Source organism: Phocoena phocoena, chromosome 18 (genome assembly GCF_963924675.1).
Source record: "Phocoena phocoena chromosome 18, mPhoPho1.1, whole genome shotgun sequence".
Classification (NCBI taxonomy): domain Eukaryota; kingdom Metazoa; phylum Chordata; class Mammalia; order Artiodactyla; family Phocoenidae; genus Phocoena; species Phocoena phocoena.
The window spans coordinates 48,074,579-48,088,911 of NC_089236.1; the positions used below are offsets into that span (position 1 = coordinate 48,074,579).

Consider the following 14,333-nt stretch of genomic DNA (forward strand, 5'->3'; position numbering starts at 1 on the left):
TGTTTTAAAAAACTAAATATTCTTTGTTAAAGAGCAGTTTACAACAAATGTTTTTCCATGCTCATAAAAAACAAGATTCTGATATGCATAATGAATCTAAGTCAAAATCCACAACTGGTAGCCGAAATTGTCAACTTCCAGCCTAATACAACATAAATCCACAGTTATTTCGCATAAACAATTCAAAATTAAAGTTTATAATGGAAATGTCAACAAGTCATAACTACAACATTACTACTGAAGGGTTCCACTATACTTCAACCAGGCACAGCAGATGTGCACATCTGATAGACAGACTGCTTAGAAAATTAAAGCTATCCGAGCTATAAATAAGGAACACATAAATATGAACACAGCAGTGCCAAAGCATTAGAACTGTTAAAAAAAAAAAAAAGATGTGGTGTAAACACAACTGATAGTTTTCTCCATAAGCCACTTTCACTGATTTATAAAGCTATGGTTTTATAATTCTTTTAAAAAGGACAACGTTTCCACATTGCTACATGCAGTGATTTCATTGTACATTCTTAACTACAATGCCATCTTCAATCCTCTTGCAGAGCTTGACATATCTCACCAGGATTTCTTCAGAAAGTCAGCTTGTCATATTTTCAGCAGCCTAGAACAAGAAAGTATGATTCATTATAATAAAACCATGGAAAAAGAGACACCATGGAAATAAATTTGTCAATACTGCACTGTTATTAACAAACAACTCCTCCCCCACATATACCAAAGAACTTTTATCAGGATAATGCATTGGTTTTCACTTTTTGCAGTACATTCTTTGAACTACCTTTTGAACTGATTGCTAGGCTAACAGTAGCATTCAAATTGCATTACATACAAAAATCTCTTCCTATGCTGCCTCCTTATTCTCTTTCAAACTCCAGCATAGGTGAACAAAAATTCTTATAGTTGTGGAAGATGTATATTAAATAAATCCTCTTCCACTGGAATTTCAGAAATGTACTGATGAAAGGCTATGATACCTTTTGTTTTTATCAACAGGGTTATGAGACAACACTAAGCCAGGGAAAGTTCCCAGGCTATAGTCCACTGACCCAGTTCTAATCACCATTTTCATCCTTTCTTAAATAGCAGGCTCAGATATTTTTTAGAACTTACTGTAGGTAGAAACTTAACAGTTAACAACTCTGATGTCAGAGGGTCTGAGTTCAACTCCCAACTCAACTACTTGTAAGTCCTGAGAGAAGTAAGTTAGTCACCATAGCTTCAGGTTCCTTAGCGGTAAACTACTACTAGCTGTAATACACATCCCTGTTGTGATTATAGAGGAAACAATGCAAGGAAAGCCTTTGGTGCACTGAGTTTGGCAAAAGGAAAAGTACTCATAAATATTAGCTATTCTTATTGTATTATTCAGTTATTCTTCTGTCATATGAAAGCAACAGTCGTGAGTTAAAATACAGAAAATCTGAATAGTTTTTATAATTATTTAAAATTTTTGATTAAAAAAATCAGAAACCTTACATGTATATCTGACAAAAAGTTTATTTCAAAAATATTTAAAGAAAGACTACCCACAAAGAAAAGGACAGACAACCCAGGAAAATGGGCAAGCTACACGAAAAGATATCTCACAAAAGAAAATGGCCAAAAAACATGTGAAAACACATTCAATCTCACTGGTACTCAGAGAAATGCCAATAAAATGACAAATTCATGAACACCTACCAGAACAACTAAAATTAAAAAGACTCACAATAATAAGTGTTGGCAAAGATGTGAAGCAAGGGAAATTCATATGCTGCTGGTGGGGATATAAATTCATACAACTACTTTAGTAAAGTTTCACATTACCTCTTCAAGTGGAAGCTACACATAAGCTATGATCCAGCAATTTTACTTCTAGATACCCACCCAACAGAAATGCTCACATACATGCAACAGGAGACATGGAGAACTAAGCTAACAGCAGCACATTTGTAATGGCTCCCGACTGGAAGCAACCTAATATCCATTCATAGTAGGAAGGATAAATAAGTTATAGTATATTTGTACAAAGAAACATGGTTATTACAGTGAAAGGGAATGCACTCCAGCTATACTCAACAGAAATGAACCTCATAAACATAATGTCAAATGAAATAACCCAGTAAAAATACTGTGCTGGCATTGTTCATAATAGCCAAAAAGTGGGAACAACCCAAATGCCAATCAACTGATGAATGGATAAAATATGGTATATCCATACAATGGAATATTATTTGACAATAAAAAGAAATAAAGTACTGATACATGCTACGACATGGAGGGATCTTGAAAACATTATGCTAAGTGAGAGAAGCCAGAGACAAAAGGTCACAAGTTATATGAAATGTGTGTAATAGACAAAGCCATAGAGACAAAGTGGATTAATGCTTCCTAGGGGCTGAGAGAAAGGGAGAATGGAGAATGACTACTAATGGGTATAAGGTTTCTTTTGGGGGTGATTAAAATGTTCTACAGTTAATTGTGATGGCTGTACAACTCTGTGAATATACTAAAATCTATATAAATTTTACACTTAAAAAAAGAACGGTGCTGCAAGATTCCATTTATATCAAGTTCAAAAATCTTACGAAATGAAACTGGTGTTTAGAGATCCATGCTTAGTCAGTAAAATTGTTAAAAGAAAGTATCTACCATAAAAATCAGGACAGTAGTTACTGGAGTGGGTAGTGGGAAAGAGAGGTTAGTGATGGGGGAGCATAAGGGAACTTTTAGGATGCTGGCAATGAGAATTGTATAGGTATTCTCTTTATGATAAATTTTTGCTCTGTAAATGTGTCTTGTTTACCTTTTTGTGCCAGATTTAATAATGAAAAAGTTTTAAAAAGCACAAAACCAATGACCCAAATTATTGGAACTTATTGGAGAGTAACTTAATCTGAGATGGGTAAGCTACAGGTTTTATACGCCTACATCCTCAAAGGAAAGGATAGAGAGAAGCCATTTTGTCCTTGGACAAGGTTTACGAGAGACTGACTTGAAGTTTCAGTATTCATGGTGAGTGAGTGCTACATAAACATGGAAATAAAAATCGTGAGATTTTAAAATCATAGTGTGTGCAAGCAAGAGAGGGAACACAATGCTTTTCCTGTTTCCAGTCTCAGCAATTAAAAGGTGGTGAATGTGGGGCTTCCCTGGTGGCGCAGTGGCTGAGAGTCTGCCTGCTGATGCAGGGGACACGGGTTCGTGCCCCGGTCTGGGAAGACCCCACATGCCACGAAGCAGCTGGGCCCGTGAGCCATGGCCACTGAGCCTGCGCGTCCGGAGCCTGTGCTCCGCAACGGGAGAGGCCACAACAGGGAGAGGTCCGCGTACCACAAAAAAAAGAAAAAAAAAAAAAAGTAAAAAAAGGTGGTGAATGTGAATTTGAAAAACAGTGGTCCTCTGGGTCCATGTTGGCAGTCCAGCCCACTGGCCTCAGCAGTTCCTGGCCTCTGAGCCACTCTCCCCTCTTTTTTTTTTTTTTTTTTGCGGTACACGGGCCTCTCACTGTTGTGGCCTCTCCCGTTGCGGAGCACAGGCTTCGGACGTGCAGGCTCAGCGGCCATGGCTCACGGGCCCAGCCGCTCCGCAGCATGTGGGATCCTCCCGGACCGGGGCACGAACCCATGTCCCCTGCATCGGCAGGCAGACTCTCAACCACTGCGCCACCAGGGAAGCGCTCTCCCCTCTTCTTGAAGGATGAGCATACATTCACAGCCACGTAGCTCCAAAGCCAGTTCCTGCCTGTGCAATCCCAGAAGTCTGGCAGCTTTCCTTCATTTCATCCTGTACTGGCTCCTTTCAGTCCAAGCTGGCATGGTTTCGTGCTGAGATGGTGGACTGCATCTGAGTCACACAACCTAATCTCTTCACCAAAAGGTTGTCCAGCCACACTCTCGGCCTTCTTTCCAGAGCATGCTACCTGGGTAAGCTGAGAACTTCCCAAAGCAAGTGCTGGTTGATTTTTGCTTATCAGTTCCTTCCTCAATTTCTCATTTCTCCTACATTTTACTGTAAGCAGCAAGGAGAAATAAGGCTGCACCTTCCATACTTTGGAAATTTCCCCAGCAAACATCCAAGTTATTGTTTACAAGTTTTGTTTTCCTTTCAACAGCAGAACATAATTCAGCCAAGTGCTCTTTATACCGAGGATGGCCTTCCCCTCCAGTGTCCAATAACTAATGTTCCTCGTTTCCATCTGAGACCTCACCAGAAGCACCTTTCATGTTCATATTCTAGCAAGATTCTGTTCATAGCGATATATGTATTCTCTGAGATGACTGAAGTTCTCTCTTCTTTCTGAGCTCTCACCAGAATCACCTATAACACCTACAGTCACCTACAACAGTGTCTTCAAGGCAATCTACGCTTTTTCTATCATGCATCTTAAAACTTGCCAATCTCTATCCATTACCCAATTCCAAAGCCACTTCCACATTTTTAGCTATTTCTTACAGCAGCACCCCACTCCCCAGTAGTGAATCTGTATTAGATTTTTAGGGCTGCCGTAACAAAGTACCACCAACTAGGTGGCTTAAAACAACAGAAAAGTATTCTCTCATAGTTCTGGAGGCAGAAGTCCAAAATCAAGGTGTCAGCACGGCCATTCTCTCTCTGAAGGCTCTAGCAGAGCACCCTTCCTTGCCTCTTAGCTTCTGGTGGCTGCCAACAATCCTTGGCCTTCTTTGGCTTGTAGACGCCATCACTCCAATCTCTGCCTCTGTTATCACCTGGCATTCTCCCCCGTGTCTGTGTCGTCACATGGTGTGCGCTTTGTATATATGTGTCCAAATTTCCCTTGTCTTTATAAGAACATTGGTCTTTAATCCATTATGATTTCATCTCAATTTGATTATACCTACAGATACACTGTTTCCAAATAAGGTCATAGTCACAGGTGGTGGACTTAAGCATATCTTTTTGGGGGTAGACACTATTACCCACAATACAAGGAGAATTCTAAACACAACTGGAAACTTCTAAGAAAATGCAACATGGTCCAGATAGCAGCAAATTTTGTGATCTGCAGATATGCTACAAAGCTCCTGGCCGTCAGAATTTCTCCTGATGATGATAGATGCTAGCTTAATCATGTTTAGAATGTTTCACATAACTTCATCATTAATCATTTAACAAAAGCATCTGTACTTAGAGAGTTAATATACAAATCTCTACCTTTAATGCTTCAGCGGCCTTGCGAAGTTCCTTAATAACTGATGATAAAGCTTCTGGGTTAATTCCTTGCTCACAGAGCCGTACACATATAGACAGAGTTTCCATATCTAATCCAGTATTCAAAATTCTTGAAATCTCAAGCAGAACTGTAAAAAGACAGAAAATTTTAAAAACAAAATCTTATAACATTTTAAAACATGCACATTAATACTTCTGTTTTTAATTCATGTAATACTGCATAATACCAGAGAACTAGCATAGCATCCCTAGATTTGGAAACTGGCATGTAATACTATCTTCCCCTTACCTAGCTCTAGAAACTTAAAAATAAATTTACATCCTCCCTCCACAAAACTGCTTTCTACATCTTGGTTTACATTCTACCACTCATTGAATATCTATCTAAAATTCATATATCATAATCAAGATTATTCTGAACATTTGTCCACTTTTTAGTATTCTTTTACAATGTAATTTAATTAGTCATGTTACATTCCATTTTATGGAAACATTATACATTACTTAACCACTGCTATTTTGTTAGATGGTCTCATGTTTCCCCCATTAAAATAATATTGTAATAAGTATCTGCACATAGTAACTTAATTTTATCAGAATAAATTCCTAGAAGTGGAACTGCTCAGTCAGTAAAATACCATTTAGATTCTGATTTGAATTGTATGAAAACACATTATTTTGGGATGAATGAACACGTTAATAATATTAAGCCATCCATTAACTTAAGTCTAAGTCCTTCTGAAAACTTTTACAATATTCATGATGTTCATGATATGGGCCATTCCCACTTTTTCATACCTTACATTCATTTTCATCTCTAGTTCAATTTGAGTCTTTTAAAAAACCTTTATCTTCCATTCCTCTACTTAACTTTTTGAACACATGGAGTACCGTTCTAATGTCTTCATCTGCTAATCCTAACATCTGTGTCAACTGTGGGTCTGTTTCAACAGATTAAAATTTCCTCCTCATCATGGGTCATATTCTTCTGTTTTGCACACCTAATAATTTTTGATTGGATGCCAGACATTGTGAATTTTACCTTGGTGGGTGCTGGATATTTCTGTATTTCTATACATATTCTCAAGCTTTGTAATGAGATACGGTTATAAACAGTTTGATCCTTTGGGATCCTCTAAGATTCATTAGTCAGGACCAGAGTCCCATTTAGCATAGGGCTAATTAATACCACACAATGTCTTGTGAATTATGAAGTTTTCCACTCTGGCTAGTAGACACAGGCTCTATCCCCAGTTCTGTGGAGCCCTTTAATCCTTTCAAATGGCTCTTTCCCCAGCTTTCTGGGTACTTTCCTTGCACATGTGATCAATGCTATGCTGAGTACTTGAGGGAGACCCCTCTGCGGATCTCCAGAATTCTCTCTGGGTGCAGGCTCTTTCCTCTCAGGTACTCTGTCCTGAAAACTCTACCTGCCTTGGTCTCCCTGAACCCTAAGCTGCTGCTCAACTCAGGGTGCCCCCTGGGTGCTGCCTGAGTTACTCCCCTCCCCCCACTGCACTGTGGCCTGAAAACTCTGAAGGTAGGAAGCTGGGGCAGCTATCTGGCTCACTTCGTTTGTTTCCTGCCTCTCAGGAATCACTGTCCTTCCTTGCCTGATGTCCAGTGTCTTGAAAACCATTGTTCTGCATGTTTTGCCTGGACTCTGTTGGTTGTTTCAGGTAGGAAGGTAAATCCAGTCCCTGTTACTCTATCTTGGCTGGAAGCTGACAGCCCTTTCCGTTTTCATTTCTTCAGTTTTGATATTCCAACATACTTTGCTTTTCAGTTGTATTCAGGCTGTTATTCATGTTATCTGCTGAATTTATTTCAATAACTCTACTTTAAGATTTCTAATTTCCCCCCATAATCACATGTTCTGGTTTCACAACTAAACGCTTATTTATAACCACTACTTATTTTGTGGCTGTTGTTTCTGCCTTTACCTACTGGAGGCTATATGTTTTTATCTTTAGCCATTTTTGAGATTTCTGTTTTCTGCTTCACATAGAAACAAGCAGCAAAAGAGAGTGGTTAAGAGTGTGCTCTCCAGAGGCAGACAACCTGGGTTCATTTTCCACTTTCATTACTTACTAGGCAAGATAACTGCTCTGTGCCTTTCTTTCATTATTCTAGAAAATGGGGATAATGATAGTACTTACTTTATAGGACGGTTGTGAGGATTGAAGGACGCACATATGTTTGGCATATGACAGTGCTCAATAAAAGGGTCAGCTGTTACTACTACTTTCTCTCATTTTCCCCTTTTTTTCATTTTCATGTTAGTTGTTTATTTTTGTTTTTCATCTACCTTAGGTGCTCTGTGACTTTTGGCGGAAAGCTCATCTTCCACAGGAGGTTTTTCTTGGACATCCTTGGCTGTTCTTGAATGGGTGGTCTCACACTGGCTTCAGCCCTCTGGAAGCATCCTGACTCCAGACCCACAAGACACATGGATGATGCTTCTCAATCCCTGGCCTGGCAGATGGCACAATTTGGGCCCCCGGCTTCACTCAGGCAGGGCAGTATCCTTCCCCCCATTTCATTCCCAACCCCCTGCTATGGTTCCCATCTGCTCTGTTCTTTGGGGGGAACCTCTCTCTTTCTAATCAACGGAGACTTCCTTTTCTCGTTTTTGAACATGGTTATGCTGACCATTGTATTTCAATGTTATTTCCTGTCATTTTTATATGCTTGGAGCAGAAAGTTGCAGCAAGTGCTCAATCATCATTAATTTTGATAGTGAATGATCAATTTCTTTAATTTTTTGTTTGGATTGTTTTCATAAATGGATTTCCACCTCACTCATGCATATTCTGAGTGGTTAGTGCCAATACTCTAGGACATTACTTATTTTTATTTTGTAGCTAGCCACCTTAACAAATCTACTGAAGCTTCTAACAGTTTTTCTATTGATTCTCTTTTGTTTGCTACTCAGATAATCATTTGACCTACAAATAACAGTTTCATGTCCTTTTTGTTTGTTTGTTTGTTTGTTTGTGGTACATGGGCCTTTCACTGTTGTGGCCTCTCCCATTGCGGAGCACAGGCTCCAGATGCGCAGGCTCAGCGGCCATGGCTCACAGGCCCAGCTGCTCCGCGGCATGTGGGATCTTCCCGGACCGGGGCACGAACCCGTGTCCCCTACATCAGCAGGCGGACTCTCAACCACTGCGCCACCAGGGAAGCCCTCATGTCCTTTTTGATAGTCTTTTTTCCCCTATCCTGTGCTATTCGCAAATTTTCATATCAATATTTTAAAAAGGTACTGAAAGCAGGTATTTTCAATTTTATTTAAAATGCACATAACATTAATGTTAAGGATGGTGCTGGTTTCGTGCAGCTATATTTTATCATGTTAAAAATGTACAGTTTTCTTTGGCTAAGACTTTAAAATCAGAAAAAAAAAATTTGAGTCTTATTGATAACTTTTCATCAAACACTGAAATGACCAGGCAGCTTTTCTCCTCTGACCTTGTGAGGGAATACATTATTATTGACAGACCACATTCACAGCTGAAGAACTGAGCTTGGGGAATCTCAACTTTTACAATAAGCCCACAGCAAGTCTGCTTTTTATCTGGAGGTAGATGTTACTTCATCCCTCATTGCTACTCACTGTCAACACAACCGGAACAGCAGGAGGAGAGAGCAGTCAGGGCCTTGCATTCTGGGCAAACAGAGCTCAGGGCTCATGGAAGACGGCATTCCCTAGAGTGGCACTGCACGACTTCAGAGGCTGGGTTAAAAAGGCAACAGAGCTCTCTCCAGGCTCTCTCTTGAGACATTCTTCCTTGGAACCAGCCTCCAAGTGTGAAGAAACCCACATGTTCCAGACAGCAGCCCCTGCTGAGGGCCCAGCTAACAGGAGCATCAACCAACAGGTATGTGAGTAAGCTCTGAGATGACTCCAGACTCAGCACTGTCTGATGGCAATGCACAAGACACTCTCGGGGAGAACTACCTAGAGCAGCGGTCCTGAACCTAACCTTTTTGGCACCAGGGGCCGGTTTTGTGGAAGACGATTTTTCCACCGGGGGGAGGGGGATGGTCAGGCGTTAAAGCGAGCGATGGGGAGCAGCAGGTGGAGCTTCACTTGCTTGCCCGCCGCTCCCCTCTTGCTGTGCGGCCCGGTTCCTAACAGGCCGCGGACAGGGAGCGGTCCACGGCCCGGGGGTTGGGGACCCCTGATCTAGATGAGCTTGGGCAACACCCAGGACTGTGAGAGAAAAGTAACTGTTGTGGTTTTAGACCCCCAAGTTTGGGGTGGTTTGTTACAGGGCAACAGACAACTACAACCCACATTCTGACTCTCTTCCAACTGTGTCATCATCTCTCCAGTTCTCTCTCAAATTCTCCTCTCTCCAGTTTTCTCCTCATGGTAGACCCTCATCTATAAATGCTATAGTTTTATTTATATTTTTATAAATATTTTATACTTTATTTATATTTTTATTACTCCTGACTTCATGCCTTTGTTCATGCTTTTCTCTTCGCTGCATTCAACTCCACGTTGTCTTTCAGGGCCATCTCAGTACTAGTATTTCTTCCGTTAAGCTTTCTTTAAAAGTCACTTTGATCATTACATCCTAACTTCACATACTGTCTGTCATCAGTCAATAAATATTTCTGTAGTGTCTACTGTATAATTGGTACCTGTATATATTTTGTGCCTACTATGCTACTGCTGGAAATGTAGTTGTGGACAAAACAGATATGGTCCCAGTCCTCATGGACAGTACAGTCTAAAAGAGCCATACATTAAAACAACAACTGATTCCAGTTATGACAAGTAAAATGACGGAAAAGGACAGCATACTTCCAAAACAAATTACAAGGCATCTTACTTAGCTGTGAAGGACACAAATTAGGAAAGACTTGTCTGAAGAAGTGACAAGTAAGCTTAGACTTCGAGGATGACTAGAAATCAACCTGACTAATGTAGAGGCAGGAGGACGGGCAAAGACTGGGAGCCAAGAAAACAGACTGTGCATGAGGTCTTACACTGGGGAGACCTTGGTAAATTCACAGATTGAAAGGCTCATGTGAAGGCTGTGTAATTAAGGGGGCTGAATACGTGTAAAATACGAGATGAGGCAGACATGAAAATCCACTAAGGCCCTATTAAAGGTTTGAGAACTTTGGGAGGCTATTAGAAGACATAAAACAGGAGTGTGACAAGATGAGATTTTTATTTTTTAAAGATTTTGGCTGCAAAACATAGAATGGATCCTGGAAGGGGGTAGAACACGTGTGGAGAGGGAGTCCAGCTAAGTTATTGCAATTACGGAGAAAAGACTGGTGGGCGGCATGGATGGGAGAGTTTAAGACAAGTGGTCAAATCTAAGATAAGTGAAGAATTGAAAAAGATTAGTGAAGAGGCGGAGGAAGGGGAGGTCTCACATGAGCAACGGGATTGATGGTGGAAGCATGGGCTATACGTTTGCTTCACTGACACTGCCCTGTACACCGTGGACTCTCTTCACTCCTTTTGCTAGTTTACTATCTGATACATAAAGTAGAACAGATGGCCTTCCGTATCCATGGGTTCCACACTGCATTCAAGCAACTGTGGATTGAAAATATTTGGGGAAAAATATTCCAGAAAGTTCCCAAAAGCAAACCTTGAATTTGCCATGAATGTGCAGGCAACTGTTTTCATAGCATTCACATTTATTAGGAATTATAAATAACTGAGAGAGGATTTAAAGTATACAATCGGATGTATGGAGGTTATATGCAAATATTCTTCCATTTCATATGATGGACTTGAGCATCCACAGACTATGGTATTAGGTGGGTGTGTGGGGTCCTGGAACAAATTCCTCTGAAAATACTGAGGAACAATTGTATTACATCGAAGCCTCTAGCAGGGAAGAGGTACATCTGAGTCACAGTTGCCAAAAAACGTAATTACTAGTAGTAAAAAATTAGGGCATAAGGAAAACTCTAGAACTTTAAGAAAATAAGAATTAGTATGAAGCTATCAACAAAGAGTATCTAAAATTTCAAAACGTTGAAAAGCAAAAGGGGCAATAAAGTACATTGGAGGAGGGAGAAAGGTAATTGAAAGAGCCTGATATTTTAAAAAGGAAATGCAGGAAGAGAATGTTGAGGATCTAAGAGAGAGTGGAGGCCCTTATGCAATAGACCCTATACTAAATCAGGGCCAGGATCAATCAGCTTCCTTTCAGAGTGATCTGTGCAGACAAATAAAGTCCACCGCTCTCCTGTCTAAAGTACCTTTATGAAAATCCTTTCATTTCACAATAAAATTACAAATATTCATAGCCGAATTCTACAACCCCTGCAAATCATCTGACATCAATTAAAATATTAAATCACTTAGCTGGCTCTAATACTGATGGGAGGCAGGTAGAAGAGGATGAGGAGAAATATACTAGATCTTGAAGGAGGGCAGTCAGACCCAAAAAGTTTTGAACATTTCAGATTGGCTCTCACAGAGAGATTTGAATACAGGTGAAACCCCACATTAACAGAATTTCAAATAATAATGGTTTTTGAGTAGGTCAGCCCAGTCCCTTGGGCAATTTAAAGTTCTGTGTCTGAGAACGAGAGTGGATGAAGGTGGGTTTATGAAATGACTACATTTAGGACATTTTCAGTTCAGTGTATGGTCAATTATTAATAGCACGTGCTCTATGTTTCCCACTGTGCCTCAATCATTACAGGCAGCATGGAAAATATTTTCATTAACTTTGCAATAAACTTCACATTTTTATGTGAAATGATTGCTTTGGACCCAATTATGGCATGATAGCAGTGATTTTCTGTAAGTCTGGAGTTCCAATGGACACGACAGGATCTAACTGCCACATTTAACAGATGTGAGCCACTGCCAACCTGGGGCCTTTCTTTCTTACCTTTTGGTTTGTGGGCAAACTGCATGTAGAGAAGCAGTGTTCTTTAATTCACATTCTCTCCGTCAATGTTGGTTTAAAAAAAAAACCTGGTCTTTCTCCACTTTTTCATGTTCTTACACTCTCTATAATCTTCATTTTACACAAAGTTCTCTCGGTGAAAATCTTGATGATGTAACCAATACAAATGATCAGTTCTCATTTCTATAACAGGAGTTCCATCAGAGAGAAAATGAGAGTTTTCTATTCAAATGGAATCCTGTGGCCATATAATTAAGGAACCTATGCACAGCTAACATAAGAAAATTGACTAGAAATCCGGCCATACATGCTCCTTCCTGTTCAGAAACCACACTGGCTTCCAAGCAAAGATAAAAGACAATAATGTTGTACACATATAGTTTCTATGTACCTATATCCACTCACAAAATAAAACTAATAAGCTGTGATACATCTAGAAGGATGGGAAAACAGGCTGAATATAATATTAACAAAATTCTATTTTTCATAAAAAGGGCAAAGCAGATACTTGGTAAGTAAAATATTAGACGCAAAGGCTCTAATAATAAAAATAATTCTTTGAAAAGGCTATTTTCCAGGGCAGAAAAAGCCAGAAGCTTTATCAGAAGTCCCCATAAGGGGACTTCCCTGGTGGTCCAGTGGTTAAGAATCCGTCTTGCAATGCAGGGAACGCAGGTTTGATCCCTGTTTGGGGAACTAACATCCCACATGCTGCACGGCAACTACTGAGCCTGCGCGCTCTGGAGCCCGTGAACCACAGCTAGAGAAGCCCGGGCGCTGCAACGAAAGACCGGACACAGCCAAAAATAAATTAATTCAAGTCCATAAGGAGGGGCTCTAAAAGGAAGTGGAGCCTACGGTGGAGACAAAGACACGACATGAAGGCTGACACTGCTTAGTGAGAATTCCATGTTTTGACAGAGATAGAGGCCGATGTGGGTATCCCCTCGAAAGTGCAAACACCAATGTTTACCATCTATCAAACACTCATATAGAGATGGATGCAAATAAAATGGGGACAACGAAAGCGTCTGCAAGTGGGATGACGTCTTATACACAAAAATAACACAAGAAGTATCTTTCAATGGTCACCTTCGAGATGTTTTTACCTGGCTATCTTATTTAAATATTTACAACCCTGGGAGGTAGTAAACGTGTTTTACAGAATAAAAAGAAGCAAGCTCAAAGACGTTTAAGTAGCTTGTCCAAGCCCACCACCAGGCGTATAAAGTGGCAGGGCCGGCATAAGAGAGGAGAAAGAGAGAGGATAACTCCAAGACGCTTTTTTCCCCCTACTACTTGCGGGTACGCCTTACCCGCGTGCTCCAAGCTCCGAAACGGAAAAATACGCCCACAGCCCCCCGGACACCGGCATCACCTGCTCCAAGACGAAACTGGGCAATTTTGATGAAGGGACAACTTGCTCCTCCACCGGGTATTTGAAACGCGTCTGCTTAAGTGCAAGAGACAAAGGCCGTGGGGGTGACCAAACACTCGAGGCCACTGTCCGCAAAGGGACTGCAGTCTGGGGCGCTTTCGAGGCGCCCAGGGCACTGGCTGCGGCGCGGGGTGGCGGGGAGCGCGAGGCCGATACCATAGGGGGGACGCGGGGACCCTGCGCGGGAGGGGGGCGTGGAATGAGCGCGCTGGAGGAAGGACGCGGGGAGGTGGGCGTACAGCTGGGAGAGGGCGCGGGATGTGCGCGGCGCACGGGGTTTGCCGCCGGAGGGGCGGAGCGCTCGCGGGGCTGACGTGGGTCCGCAACGACATACTCGCGACGAACTACACAGGAGCGAAGAGACGACTCTCAAAGGATGGGGCCATCAGCCCTGCAGCCCTGGCGGGTCCCTTGGGAGGATCTCCAAAGATGCCGATCTAGGCAAGAGGTGGATCAGAAGTCCTTGTGGGCCCACCCCCGCCCGAGGGCCTGGGCTCTGGGGAACCGAAGCAAGGTAAAGGGGGCGATACGGGCACTCACCGTCCATGGTTTCCCTCACCGCATTCAGATTCGCCGCCGCCGCCCCGGCGCCGCTGCTACTCGCCATGGCGGAGGCCGAGGGGGGGCGAGCGAAGGGCCTGACCCGGAAGTGGAGCGCCTTCCTTTCTCCTGGGCAATCACACTGCGCGTCTCCAGCTCACGCCGGGCAGGCTCCGCCCCTGGCTCTCCTCGCCAGCGTGAGGCTGCGTTGATTTGAATTTGGAGCCTGGTTACTCCGGGAGGAATGCGAAGCGAGGAGTTGTCAT

General features: G+C 41.9%; 1 protein-coding gene across 1 annotated transcript; it reads right to left on the reverse strand.

Moving 5' to 3' along the window:
- Nucleotides 1-595: 595 nt before the first annotated feature.
- On the reverse strand, nt 596-14,134 carry MZT1 (mitotic spindle organizing protein 1). The gene is made up of 3 exons (XM_065896292.1): nt 14,068-14,134; nt 5,173-5,318; nt 596-619 (listed from the first exon to the last, which is right to left on the reverse strand). Exons 1-3 carry the CDS (start codon nt 14,132-14,134, stop codon nt 596-598), a joined length of 237 nt encoding a protein of 78 aa, XP_065752364.1.
- Nucleotides 14,135-14,333: the final 199 nt, after the last annotated feature.

What these genes read in the sequence shown, in the direction of transcription:
- MZT1 (XM_065896292.1), bottom strand. Translation starts at nt 14,134, where the DNA reads ATGGCGAGTAGCAGCGGCGCCGGGGCGGCGGCGGCGAATCTGAATGCG. An exon ending in GGTGAGGGAAACCATGGACG is followed by an intron (nt 5,319 to 14,067) that starts GTGAGTGCCCGT and finishes GTCTTTTTACAG; the next exon opens with TTCTGCTTGAGATTTCAAGA. An exon ending in AGGCCGCTGAAGCATTAAAG is followed by an intron (nt 620 to 5,172) that starts GTAGAGATTTGT and finishes TTCTTGTTCTAG; the next exon opens with GCTGCTGAAAATATGACAAG.